At 33.1% G+C, this 13,647-nt stretch overlaps 1 protein-coding gene across 2 annotated transcripts in view; it reads left to right on the forward strand.

Moving 5' to 3' along the window:
* Nucleotides 1–13,647, forward strand: part of LOC126774221 (dual specificity protein phosphatase 22-like) — a 38,535-nt gene that overhangs the window by 21,078 nt on the left and 3,810 nt on the right. For both annotated transcript variants that reach the window (XM_050495641.1, XM_050495642.1), the window contains exons 4-6: nucleotides 7,640–7,811; nucleotides 11,598–11,751; nucleotides 13,309–13,482. In XM_050495641.1, coding sequence (XP_050351598.1) covers nucleotides 7,640–7,811; nucleotides 11,598–11,751; nucleotides 13,309–13,482 — 500 coding nt within the window. The remainder of the gene's footprint in view (nucleotides 1–7,639; nucleotides 7,812–11,597; nucleotides 11,752–13,308; nucleotides 13,483–13,647) is intronic.

A 13,647-nucleotide genomic window follows, 5' to 3' on the forward strand; every position in this document is an offset into this window, starting at 1 on the left:
ATTTTTATTTTATTCAACTGAATTTCAAAGTCTTATGTCTATATTGAATGTCTTAACCGCTATAATCCCTTTGTCAAGCAAAGACAAAATTAATTGGTCTGAACCTCGTTCTACTTCAATTCATCGCATTATTATGAAAATGTAAAGCCTTTAATCGCTTTAACAAACACGCAAGGCCTTTGATTAATGTCATTTGGATATTATTCGAAAAGTAACTGTTTAAAAAAAGAATTATACATGAATATTAAGAAATAACAATGTCTAAAACTAATTAAGTAATTGAAAAACAGAAAATATTCTAATAATAATATAACACTAAAGAGGAGTTAAGACTCATGGCAACTGGCGTGTCTAATTTTACTGCTTTACGTATACACTCTATTAACAGATTAACTAATATTATATAATATTTTATGTTCCCAGATTAAATATTTTTTCTCATTTACTACATCATTTGGTAAATTATTAGAAGTTCAGTTTGAATCTGGCAACTATATGATATATCAAACAATAAATAATTAATTTGATCACTACACAAGTTCTGAACTATGGTATTGTTCACGTGGTATAACTTCAGCAAGATCTATCCCACGAGATAGTCTTGCAAATGTATACCAAAGTTACTACTCAGAAAGTTTCGCACTAAACCGAGATATTTTAGTAAAAGCTAATTTAAAATGAACCGTGATGACCACGGTTTATTCAACGTTTCAAGTATGAAAACAGTTTTTTTTTTGTAAATGTTCTTAGTCAACATGGATATATATTATATAACTAAACAACAATTAAAGCCGTAATAGAGCGTTAACCTTTGCTAAGCCAACAATTTGAACAATTACGATTATTAAATGACGATGATGATTTTGTCTTGCGATTGTGGTCCTTTAAGCAAACCACTTATGGTAGACAAAATAACTAAATATATTAAATATTAAGGTTATCTATATTCGTTAATGAAATTCAAGCTATTTATCTAAGACAAAATAATACCCTTTATTTTTTTTAATAGATGAATCGTAAAACCTCTACCCACCTGTGAAACGATAATTCAGATTTTTTAATAATCAGTCAAAAAAAATTCGCTGAAATCTCTAAATATTAGGATGAAATTTCATTACAGACCAAGTTTCATTTACACAAATGTATTGTAATTCATAAGGATTAAATAAAAAAATTTCACGTAAAAATGGTAACAAATATAAAAAAAATATCATTCACGAATGGGAACGAATAATACTAACAATGTAAATGTGTGTTAATCGTTTATCCACACATTAATAAACATTTAACATATTAATATTTGGTTTATTATTTTACTACCAACTTCATTTATTCGGTTTTGTCTCGGCTTACGAACCAGCGACAGAAAGGCGATGAAGAACCCGAAAAAAAGGTATTTTTTAATCCATGTTTAAATATTATACGAGCGATTTTAATATCCACGTTTAAGTTTTTGTAAACTCTAGCCTTAATGTAACCAGAAGACAGGTAAAATAAAAGACACAGCATCCCTAATACCAAAGCAAAATGTTTGTTATAAAGACTTTATAATAAGCATGCAAACAATTTAATGCCCTAGTTTCTCTGAAATGCGGAAAAAGCTACTTTTATGTTTTAATTAGTTTCCGTAAAACCGACCTCGACCCGTTGAGATGTGACGAGTGCATTCGACAATGCCTTTGTTTCAAGAGTTCAAGTTTCTTGAATATTTGAATACATTGGTTTACTTATGAAAAGCCTACTTATTAATAAATTTATCGAAAATATATATGTAAAAATAACAAGCTATGATGAAAGTTACGTATTTCAAAACAAAATATATATGAATACATATGAATAAGCATATAAGATAAAATTAAGTTTGTAAAACTTGTTGGTTCTATTTAAATTTTAATATGAATCAGGTCCCAACTATTACATGTCAATTAAACTCTATTCAATAATGACAAACAGGTGCTAGCTTAGCATAATGGCGTTAGCGGTCGCACCAAGAGGTATTATAGCTATACGATGGAAACAATGTGCTCCAGGTACGTTAGAGTGGTTTACGATTATGAATCTAATATATTTATTTAAAAATAAGTCCTGTCTATGAAAACAAAGCAATAATTAAAAACAAAACTTTGCATATGTCTCTCAATGTTAAAAAATAAATAAATAATAAAAATGACAATTTATTCGTCTAGCACTGGTACTGATTCATGAAATAAATCAAGAAGATATATTTCGATCCAAGTTCGACCGAACCGCAAATGGATCAGTAGCGTGCCACTACTTTGTATTAACATTGGCGATGTAAGGGATGGTTAATATTTCTTACAGCGCCAATGTCTATGGACTGTGGTAATCACTTACCATCGGATGGTACATTCGCCCGTTCGCCTACCCTGTTGCTCAGAATGACTTATCGCTCTTGACCATAGTCATGGCATTATGCCCTCGAATAGATATTTAATTATGTGCAAAACAATTTCTGCCAACCTTCGCTGCCACCGCTCAGAAATCCGGACGGATCGCTAGCTCACAGTCCGCAAGAGCAAGCTGATCTCCTGGCTAAACTCTTTGCCGACAATTCCGTCATCGATGATTGTAGTGCACTGCCACCTACAATACCTGCATGTGGCCATACGATGCCTGACATTAAAATCAGGCAACGTGATGTGCGTGCGGAGCTGCAATCACTTGATGTACGGAAAGCTAGCGGTCCCGATGGAATACCAGCCATAGTGCTGAAGAAGTGCGCAGCGGAGCTGTCTCCTGTGTTAACGCGCCTGTTCCAACTTTCTCTCTCTTCGGGAAGTGTGCCGGAGGCTTGGAGAAGAGCTAATGTGCAAGCGGTTCCCAAAAAAGGGGATCGGTCTGACCCGGCAAATTATCGGCCAATAGCTATCACCTCAGTACTTTGTAAGGTGATGGAACGGATTTTAAACAACCAACTGATCCATTACCTAGAAGATCACTGTCTAATTAATGATCGTCAGTACGGGTTTCGACCAAAACGGTCCACAGGTGATCTTCTAGCGTACGTAACACACCTCTGGGGTGAAGCTATCGACAAGCATGGAGAATCGTTGGCTGTCAGCCTCGATATCTCCAAGGCTTTCGACAGGGTCTGGCACAGAAGTCTTCTCTCCAAGCTACCGGCATATGGTCTGCCTGCTCAGCTATGCACCTGGATTGCCAGCTTCCTACACAAGCGTAGCCTTCGTGTTTTAGTAGATGGTTGCGCTTCACAATTCTATGTAGTGAATGCTGGGGTCCCCCAGGGATCTGTGCTATCTCCCACACTCTTTCTTTTGCATATCAATGATATGCTCTCCCTTGGGAACATACATTGCTATGCAGATGATAGTACAGTGCATGGTGGATACCACGGACGCGCAGTGGCTGGGCGGGCGGAAACTGAGGAGAGGCGGGAGAATCTTGTCATTGAACTCGATAGGACGTTAGATCTCATCGCCAAATGGGGCTCTGACAATCTTGTTGAGTTTAATGCCAAGAAAACACAGGTATGCGCTCTCACGGCGAAAAAGTCAACATTTTCCCCTCTTCCCTCCCTCTGTGGTACTCCGCTGGTGATGCAAAGCAAAATCGCCATGCTGGGGATTGACGTTCGCTGCGACCTTAGTCCAAGGGATTACATCGAGGCTGTTATAAAAACAGCTTCACGGAAACTCGGAGTTCTGAACAAGGTGCGGCGCTTTTTCACGCCACAACAACTGTGCCTGCTGTACAAAACACAGGTACGGTCTTGCGTGGAATATTGCTCGCAGGTAGACCGCTAAGTACCTACTTGAGGCCTTGGACCGGTTGCAGCGACGTGCCGTACGCATTATTGGCGACGTAAAGGTCTCAAACACCCTTGAACCTTTACAATTGCGTCGTGAGATAGCAGCACTGAGCGCTTTCTATCGACTGTATCACGGCGAGTGCTCTGAGGAATTATTCTCTCTAATTCCTGCTTCCCCCTTCCTTCTTAAGTCCACGCGAGCTGGTTCTCGATGTCACCGCCTAACTGTGACATCAATTCCATCGCGAACAAAGAAATTTGGCAACTCCTTTCTTTGTCGCACTTCCAAAAAATGGAATTCCTTACCAGCTCACGTATTCCCCTCCTCTTACAACCCGGGTTCCTTCAAACGAGGCGTGAAGAGGCATCTTGCGGGCCGGCAAGGCGAAGGCGGCTAGTGCAGAACGTTTTTCCCGTCTGTACTGGCCGTCGTCGCGTTTGGACTCTACTACCACTTACCATCAGGTGGAGTAGAGTCATTTGCCCTCCCGGCGGTATAAAAAAAAAAAAAAAAATGTGGCAAATTGCCAACATTTTTTAAATAACTACGAATATTATTACTCACAATTGAATCTTGTGACACAATAATAACTTGGCTAATGCGTATATATAAATGAGATTATATTGTTAAAGTTGCTATTGACTATATATATACTTATGTAATGTATATACACATCACATTATTTATAATCAGAATCTTTCGCGTCATTAACGTTTAAATAGTGCTGCGATACTGACTGGTAGTTACGCAAAACTAAGAAAAAAAAACACTTATATTTTCCGTAAGTCATCACACTTAGTACATTTATTTAACTTTGAGTATAGTTTTAATTATTATTGAAACGTTAGTTAATCGAACAAGTCATTCAAAAGCTCATAAATAAGCTGCAATCAACGCCAAATTGTTAAATGGGTGTTTTTATTACTAAGATACATGCGTAAAATATAATTTATATTTCTAATTCAAACAGTACACTTCTTAATATTAATCTTAAATATAAACAATAATAATACATAGTATTGCTGCATTCCGGTTTGAAGGGTGAGTGAGCCAGTGAAACTACAGGCACAGGGGACATAACAACTTCGTTCCCAAGGTTGGTGGCGCATTGGCGATGTTAGGAATGGTTAATTTTTCTAACATTGTCAATGTCTATGGGCGGAGGTGACCACCAAACATCAAGTGGCCCATTTGCCCGTCAGTCTACCAATACCATTAAAAAAATATAAACATCTTTTAAATGGTATTGGTAGGCTGACTGATTTTCAAGAAAAAAATAGAGAAACATCTTAAATCAAAATATTATTATTATTATATAAAAATGCGAATAATTGTACATCACATGATCTTTTTAATTCAGCATGTATCTTGAATAATAGTAGAATAGGCAGTCTATGGTACGTTCACGTTGTATCATACTTGTAGATGAACAAGAGAATGCTTGTCATAGAATCTTGACATAGTACACTCTAGCGACCTTTTATACCTCTGCCTTTATAGAGAAGCGAGCCGGTTACATTGTTGGAGATTTCATTTGAAGAGCATTTGACTAACTGGTCTCGTATGTATTATCCCACTGACATTGATAGTATGAGATTATCTTTTAAATAAGAGAATGTTATTAGCAAAAGTATAGCATAAAATGCTAGCTTAATACAGACAATAAAATATTATATAATTGTTCATACTTTTGAATCTTCATTTTACAAGGTAAAATATAATGCTTAGCTACTACCGGTTATGTAAATTATACTGAGAAGAGCTGACAAGAATCTTAGTACTTACTATATTTCGTTGATCATATACATATGTATACGTAATAAACATATCATACAATTAAATGTATCCTTTATTAAAATCAACAAAACCTAAGTCTCAGCTTTATCAATAGCTCCAACTTTTATCAGATTTACTCAATAAATATACAAAAAATAATGTGCCTTATTTTGTTGACACGAGTTTTTTTATTTATTTCAAGTAATTAGTAAGGTCTATATACCATATTTCAATATATTATTCATTTAATGTGAAATACATAATACTTCAAATGAGGCACAGTAATTTCATAATTACATACGAACATCATACAATGCCCAATTATAATGAACGGCAATATCTACGTCATAACTACAGGATGATGGTAGTGGTAAAGGTGCAATTGGTAGTTAAGTAAAACGAAATTAAACAAGCTTATATTTCTTGACATTCTTATCATTATTTATTTGGAATCTTTGTAATTTGTATGACACCCAGAAAAGTATTTGGTCACTTTTACATCCGGCCAATTGCCTTGCGTCACACCGCGTAGTAATACGTCCATCATATGGGTTGTTAAATGCTGATGGTAAGGCTTAACATAAAACATTCCCCTAGTCGGCTATAACGATATTCAAGTTGTTCTACTCTGTTGGAAACAAAGCAGTTACGATTATTCCATGTACTACTAAAACTGCGGGTATAAGATTGCGGCTTTTCGAACAAATTACAATAAATAGTAAACTATATATGTATATAATAATCATTTAATATATATTATTTAAAATTATTTTGAGATATGACATACACATACGATCGATGAGCCGAAATGGCCCAGTGGTAAGAACGCGTGAATCTTAACCAATGATCGTGAGTTCAAACCCGGGCAAGCACCACTGAATTTTCATGTGCTTAATTTGTTATTATATGTAATTCATCTCGTGCTTGACGGTGAAGGAAAACATCGTGAGGAAACCTGCATGTATCGAATTTCACTGAAATTCTGCCACATGTGTATTCCACCAACCCGCATTGGGGCAGCGTGGTGGAATAAGCTCCAAGCCTTCTCCTCAAAAAGGGAGAGGAGGCCTCAGCCCAGCAGTGGGACATTCACAGGCTGTTACTGATACACATACTAACGTAAAAGTTAAATAAAAGCTATTTAAAAAATTTTTGTGTTTACGTTTTAATTTATTAATTTGGAAAACATTAAGAAAATGTACAACTAAATTTGCTAGTTTCATAAGCAAACGTTAATGCAAACTGTAACGTTCTCATTACAGAGATTTTTATAAGCTAAATCAGAAATTCATAAAGTTTGGGCGCTGCACGTTTTTCCATGTAAATTTTATTTCCATAATATAATCTTGGTAAAAACCAGTAATATATGCTTATATTTCTTATACATAGAATATTTTTTCTCAATTTTTTGGCACGCCAACTTTTGAACATATATGCGCGTAGGTGTGTTACTTTATTGTATGTTTCCTTTGCCTCGCTTATACAACAAATGAAGATCCACCTTAAACCAATTTTATTCTACACGTAATAGCAAAATGAACACCTGATTATTTTTTCATTAAATTCAGCTAAGAAGTTTCATCAGCAATGAACAGTCAGATAAACCTGTCCTATAACTAAAAAATAAAAAAATAAATTAAAAGTAAAAAACTTTTTTAAAACAAGCTTTTATTTAAGTACCTACTCGTATTTACTTAGTTTGAAAATTCAAAAAATTAAAATCAATCAGATCAAGTTATTTAATTTACTTGTTTTATCTACATAGGTAAATCTCGCGATAAGTTTTTATATCAAATAAATTGTGTAATCACGTTATAAGTTGATAGTAAAAGTTTTAAAGAAAAAAGTTTAATTAATTCTGTGAAGCGCATTTAAAAAAAAAAGGTTTTTTTACTCTTAATTTATTGTAAAATCTAATTTACAGTACACTTTTTTATTATGTGCGACATGGAGTAAATTTTATCTGAAAAGATTACCTATTGGTATATACATATATATTTGACTTAGCCTTTTCTATTTCAAGTTTACAAGTATTATGAATATTTGTTACTAACTAATCTATTCGTTCATAGTTTAGCTGGCATGTCTCGGAGCGTGACGGTGGCTGTCGCATACATAATGTCCGTCACGCCGTTGACTTGGCGTGAAGCATTAAAAGTAGTACGGGCGGGGCGTGCCGTCGCCAACCCTAATCTCGGATTCCAGCGTCAATTGCAAGATTTCGAAACCTACAAGCTTGTGGAAGTAAGTAGTGTTTATAATTTATCTATGACTTGACTATATATATTCTTTTACGTCACTAACGAGACTTCAATATTTGAAAGTGGTAGTAAGTACTGTAACAGTTTTATACGCATTACACGGTAAACAAATAAAAGAACAAGTGTTATCTATTCCACCGGTAGATAAACATTACGCCATAAATCTCCTTTATAGGATTCAAAAACATTAAAGGAGAAAATATCATCAATAAACTTAGCGATAGAGATTTTTTAAGACTATATAATTAGATGATCCCACTTTAGAAAATTTAATTTTAATTGGCTTTTCATGTTAAGGTAAAACTTATTACTGTAGATGCTGTAAAAACTTGCGTGGTAATACGCAAGGGACACACCTACAGACATAAATTATTAAATATGTTACGTATATGTTTACGAAGTCTAATGGTATAATGGTTTGACCTCATTCTACAAAAAAATACGTAATTTATTAAAATTACCTAAACTATATCAAACAGTGTTGTGAAAAGAAGGACAAAATGTAAAATAAGTACAGAAAAGTGTTACCGTGTTTCAAAATTTGAGTAATTTAAATAAATGTGGAATATATGTATGTATTTATAAGAGTATATAATAATAATAGACGGTTATACTGCTCTACTTTTACGATAAAAGGGCAATGTACGATTTACATTTATACTACTCGGTGTATTAATCATTTTCATATAGTTATATACTTCTTAACGTAAATATGTAGGTTACACTGATGTCGACTTATTTTTTAAGTTAAACCAAATTTTCATTTCATGTATAAAAGCTAATTGCAGTAATGAAACCTTTCAAGCGAGGTAAATGTGGTACGTTTGAAACAGCTACTCTCATTCCGAACTTTATCGCACTACACAATCAAATTCTGAAAATAGCCTGTGATATGTGTGATTGTATTAATTCATGGAGTTGTTGAAATACCGGCCATAAATCGGTAGAAAAATAGGTGAAATTATATGGTGATTGTTGTAAAAAATAGTCGTTAAGACAAATAGAACGAACATACGTAATATACTTTATTCATGTCACTTTTCATTTGTTCAGAAGAATCGGCAAGAACCTTAATAGTTACTCTTTAGTTTTAATTATTTTTTATTTACAATAAAATCTACATATATATGTAATTTACTTTATGGATCATCTAAAAAGATTAAATAAATCTTATCTTTTTTCAATATGATAGAAGAAGCCCGTTTACCAGTCATTTCAATGACTTTTCTTTTAATGAAATAGTATATAAATAACAGTTTACAGATCGTTAATGTCCCACAGCTGGGGAAAGATATCCTCGCCTCATTTCCTGAATTCCATTAAATTGTCCAATAGTTTTGTGGTCATTACACAAAAATCTTAAATAACATAAAGTTACGGGAAGCTTTTTTATCACAATGACAACACTGACGTTTAAAATTTTCATTTGTTTTTTTTTTTAAGCTAATGTCAGTACAATACGCCCTAAATTAACTAATTCACTTTTAACATATTTTCAGCTCAGTAGGAGCCTACATACAGCAGAAAGAGCTTAATTAATTAATAACGCTTCTTTAATCGGTAAAGTGAACCCTGTGCAATCAGTGCGGCATTCACTTCCATTCTAATTACATCAACGTTACGTAATACTGCGGTTGTATTCGTAAAAGCATATTTGATGAGACGCGCCATTGGAAAAATTGTAGTATTTCGATACATTAATGTTTGTAATCTTTGTGGAGCTATCGGAAGCGTTTTGCTTTTGTTTGAAATCAGTATTTCGTAGTTGATTAATCATTTTTGTGTAAGTTTTTTTAAGTAAAAAATGTAAATTACAACTTCGTTTTTTTTTAAGTTAATAAATAAAAGCCTTAAGTTCATTTGTTGGAATTTTAGTGTGTTATAGATTTTTCTTTTAATTTATATTCGGAAGGCTTATGTCGTCTTCTATGTCAAAGTCAAAAGACTGTTTGTCGATAGAATAAATGGTGAATGAGTGAATCCACCCAGAGCTTATACAAAGCGGTTCTTACAGCAGGGTAAATAATAAAATTCTAAATCAATGAACTACAAATACCGTTTCGAAATCTTATCTTTAAGCTAATTCAAGTTTAATTAGAGTAAATGAAGTCAAACAATGTGGTTAGTTCTGTTCATACATTCCTAAAGTTATTTAAGTCGTTGGCCCAATTCATAAGATATGACAGTCAAATGGATATTCGACGTGATTATAATTAATTCTTAACGTTTGTTCTAAACTAATTAAATGTGCTCGACGGACTAAGTGTGGCCCCGATTTGTGCTACATTTTTTATACGGCCACTGACGCTTGGATGTCTATATGATTTGTGTGATCAGAAAATGAAAATGAACACAGTAAAAGAGATGACAAAAGGTAACGGAACAACAACAAAGCAATTTATCAAATTTTTAAAAGTTGTAGACCACGGTGCACAGGAAAACTTCAGTGCCAAAGACGTAAACCGGTTCAATTTTAACCATCAAAAGAACGAATCCCCATCGTTTATCGCTTCGCCGTATCGTATATCGTATATCGTATTACACCACGATCTCGGTTTAGCGAATGAAATACGTGATGACTTCGAGTCTTCTACACGTCTTCTAGAATTTTAAAGCGTTTAAATCACCCAGTATGTGCATGAGTTACTCACTTACATCCATAATTTTATATCTATGCAGATGATGGTCTTAAAAAACCGCATCCATAGCGTTTAGGTCTGACATAATAAAATGTCTATAAAGGTGCATAGATATAGTAACGAGGAGCTATAACCGTAGGCACTTTATTACTGAAAATAAAAGAGGAGTACAAAGCTAAAAAATAAAGTAAACTAAAATACAGCGCTATATTACGCCAGCAAATCCATCTAGTCGGATAAGGGCTGATGTGAATGGTACTTATATGTTCACTGGACTTAATATTAATTGGCCGACACGCAAGATACAATTGAAACTACTCAGGCACAAAAAATGCTATTTTAAAAAAGCGAAGAAAGGCAAGCAAAATATTGAAGAAAGCTTTAAAAAATTGTAAATTTTAAAATATTTTGAAATACTAGCACAGGAATAAACCTCAAATCTTCATAAGAGCGAATTCCTCTTCAACGGGAAAATTACAAGCTGTTACCTACTGTTTAATAAAATATTTCGGAATTTCGATCGAAGTAATTTTCAGAAAAACATCTATCACTAGGTACAAACAGGTATAGGTTAAGGGGTAATAAAATTTTATTTAACATTGCACTTACGTTAGTCTAGTAATCATTTACCCCAGTTTTATGTCCATGTAATCTATTAAATTTTACGATTTGTTGATCTATACAAATATTTAACTACTATCAACCATGTGTAACTATAAAATATATCGACTCAGAACTATAATAGAATAATATCCTACCGAGATTACAAAAAATGTTATATATATATTTTCATGCATTTAAGTATAACATATACTTTTATCTATATTTACTTTAGATATAGTAACAAGCAAATGGTCCACATGACGGCAAGTTTAATGGTAACCACACCCATAGTCTCCAACCGTGAAATATTAATATAGTGTATTGATTTTTAACGGTACAATCTTTAAAAAAATAATAGCCACCCAGACAGACTTTCACGAAATTCAACCACTGCGTAAAAGTATATATAGATTACAAATATCATTATTATTTTCATTATTTCATTAGTAAATAATTACTACGTAAGAAATTTTCAAACACATATAGTAGTTTAGCCAACTAAGACCAATATTGTTTTTTTTGTGCAGGAAAGAAGGCGTCTTAAAGAACGATACCCATCTCTAGCTTTAGCAGATAACGATCTTGCAGAATGCCGTGTAATGCTTGACTCCTATCAAACTATGCTGAGCCAGCGAACCATCTGTGAAGGAAAATGCTCAATGGGTCGACAGTGTCCTACGGGTACGTAAAAACGTGAAAGTAATGGTAATTGAGGCATTAGGTTATTTAATAGCATTTAAACATTATAGTTTTATATTTTTTTGCAGTATAATTATTTTTTGTTCCTACATTTTATAAGACAAAATAAGAAAACGTAATTTAGGATAAAAATCGTTATTGTTTTCACGAAATTAATTCTACATAATCGCGTTCTTGTTTCAAAAACAAAAGACAAAATATATAAAAAGTGTTTATGAAATAACTTAATAAATTTATACGTCATTTTAAAATACCTCTGTCGAATAAAATATACTATAGTTGAAACGTTAATAGTTTATTATACTATATACACATATTTATCTATATTATTATTCTTTTGTACGCGTGTTTGTCATTGAACTCCTAAACGACTGGACCGACTTTGATGAAATTTTTTGTGTGTATAATGGCCCCAGACTACATAGTCGGAACGGTCAGCTAGTTGTTTTTAATCTATCATTTTATCTGAAAAAAAAACTTGTAGGTAGTAGGTTATTGTTAAGTACATATTATTAAATAACCATTTTATAATTAGTAACCTAAGTAATTGATTCATTTCAACATAATATCTACATTAGTGCCTTAAATCACTTTGTTTCAATAAAATAAAAATAAATGTATTTTATGTTATTTAGTTGTAATAAGTTTGAGTGACCTTAGTTGTAAGAACATTTTGTTGGCCCCTGAGACTCTCTTACGAGATAATAATTTATGTTCAAAGTTTGTGTCTTCTGAAATTGTTAAATAAATAAACTGAATGATTTACGTTTTATTTTCTTTAAGCCCAAATATTCGATAAAAGGTACACATTTTTAAATTAAATAAAAACGAATTTATTATAACATATTTTTCTTGACGTGAATAAATTGCGAAGAAAAATTCCAGTTTATCGTTTTTAATATATGTTATTAGTAAAGTTAATGTATTCCATGTATATTGATTTATAACAGATGAGGTCGTGTCTTAATATGGATATAATAAATTGGACTTACAAATGCGGTACAAAAAATAACAATTATTATCAAGAAATATTAATTATTCGATAAGTGAAATAATTTCTAAATTGATGGGAATGCTTATGTTATTTGAGCAACGAATAAATATGGTAAATATATTTTCTGAAATACCTCACATAGACTTTCGAAAAGCACTTGTCATTTAGCTGGCTAATGTAACTTTATGGTATGTCAATCATAAAGTCTATCAGGATTTGTAATAAGCACTTCATTGTGTGGGCTCTTTAATGATGTGAATACGTTTATTTTAAAAACACTCAGGGCTTACGGCTGTAATATTAACACGCTCTTTTATTACTGTGTATTGAATAAAAGTTAAGAATTTTCTTTCGTATTTATTGTAGTATGCTTTTTATAGTTCGTTACAGCTAAAACACAGCTCTCATTTGCATTTTTTTCATTATTGTTTTTACCATCCAATGTATCTCCGTTAATTATTATCTGTATTTGTTGATCACACTTGCATAGTCATGTTACAAGATTTTCTGGAATTCTTGGTAATTCAACGGCTGCAAACCTGTAGGTGTATGCAGAACTGGTTCCAAGAGGCAGCCACGACCGCGAAGGCCGTCAACGACGTCAAGCGCGACTGATTCTGCCGGGATGAAGAGATCGCCTTCGACCTTGTCAACGACATCAACCGCGTCTGGTTACCGACCACGATCTTCACCGGCTGGCCTTTATAGTTACACTGGAGGTAATGCAGTTGCATTTTTAATTTTTTTAACATATAATAGTTCATTTAATTTTAATTTATCATAAACATTTATGTCATATTCAGTTTGACTAGTTTACATAGTAACTACCTCGTTAATCTTGTATTAGAATAATTTTAGAAACCAAAGCATTTTGATTGATTTTA

Source organism: Nymphalis io, chromosome 16 (assembly GCF_905147045.1).
Source record: "Nymphalis io chromosome 16, ilAglIoxx1.1, whole genome shotgun sequence".
Taxonomy (NCBI): domain Eukaryota; kingdom Metazoa; phylum Arthropoda; class Insecta; order Lepidoptera; family Nymphalidae; genus Nymphalis; species Nymphalis io.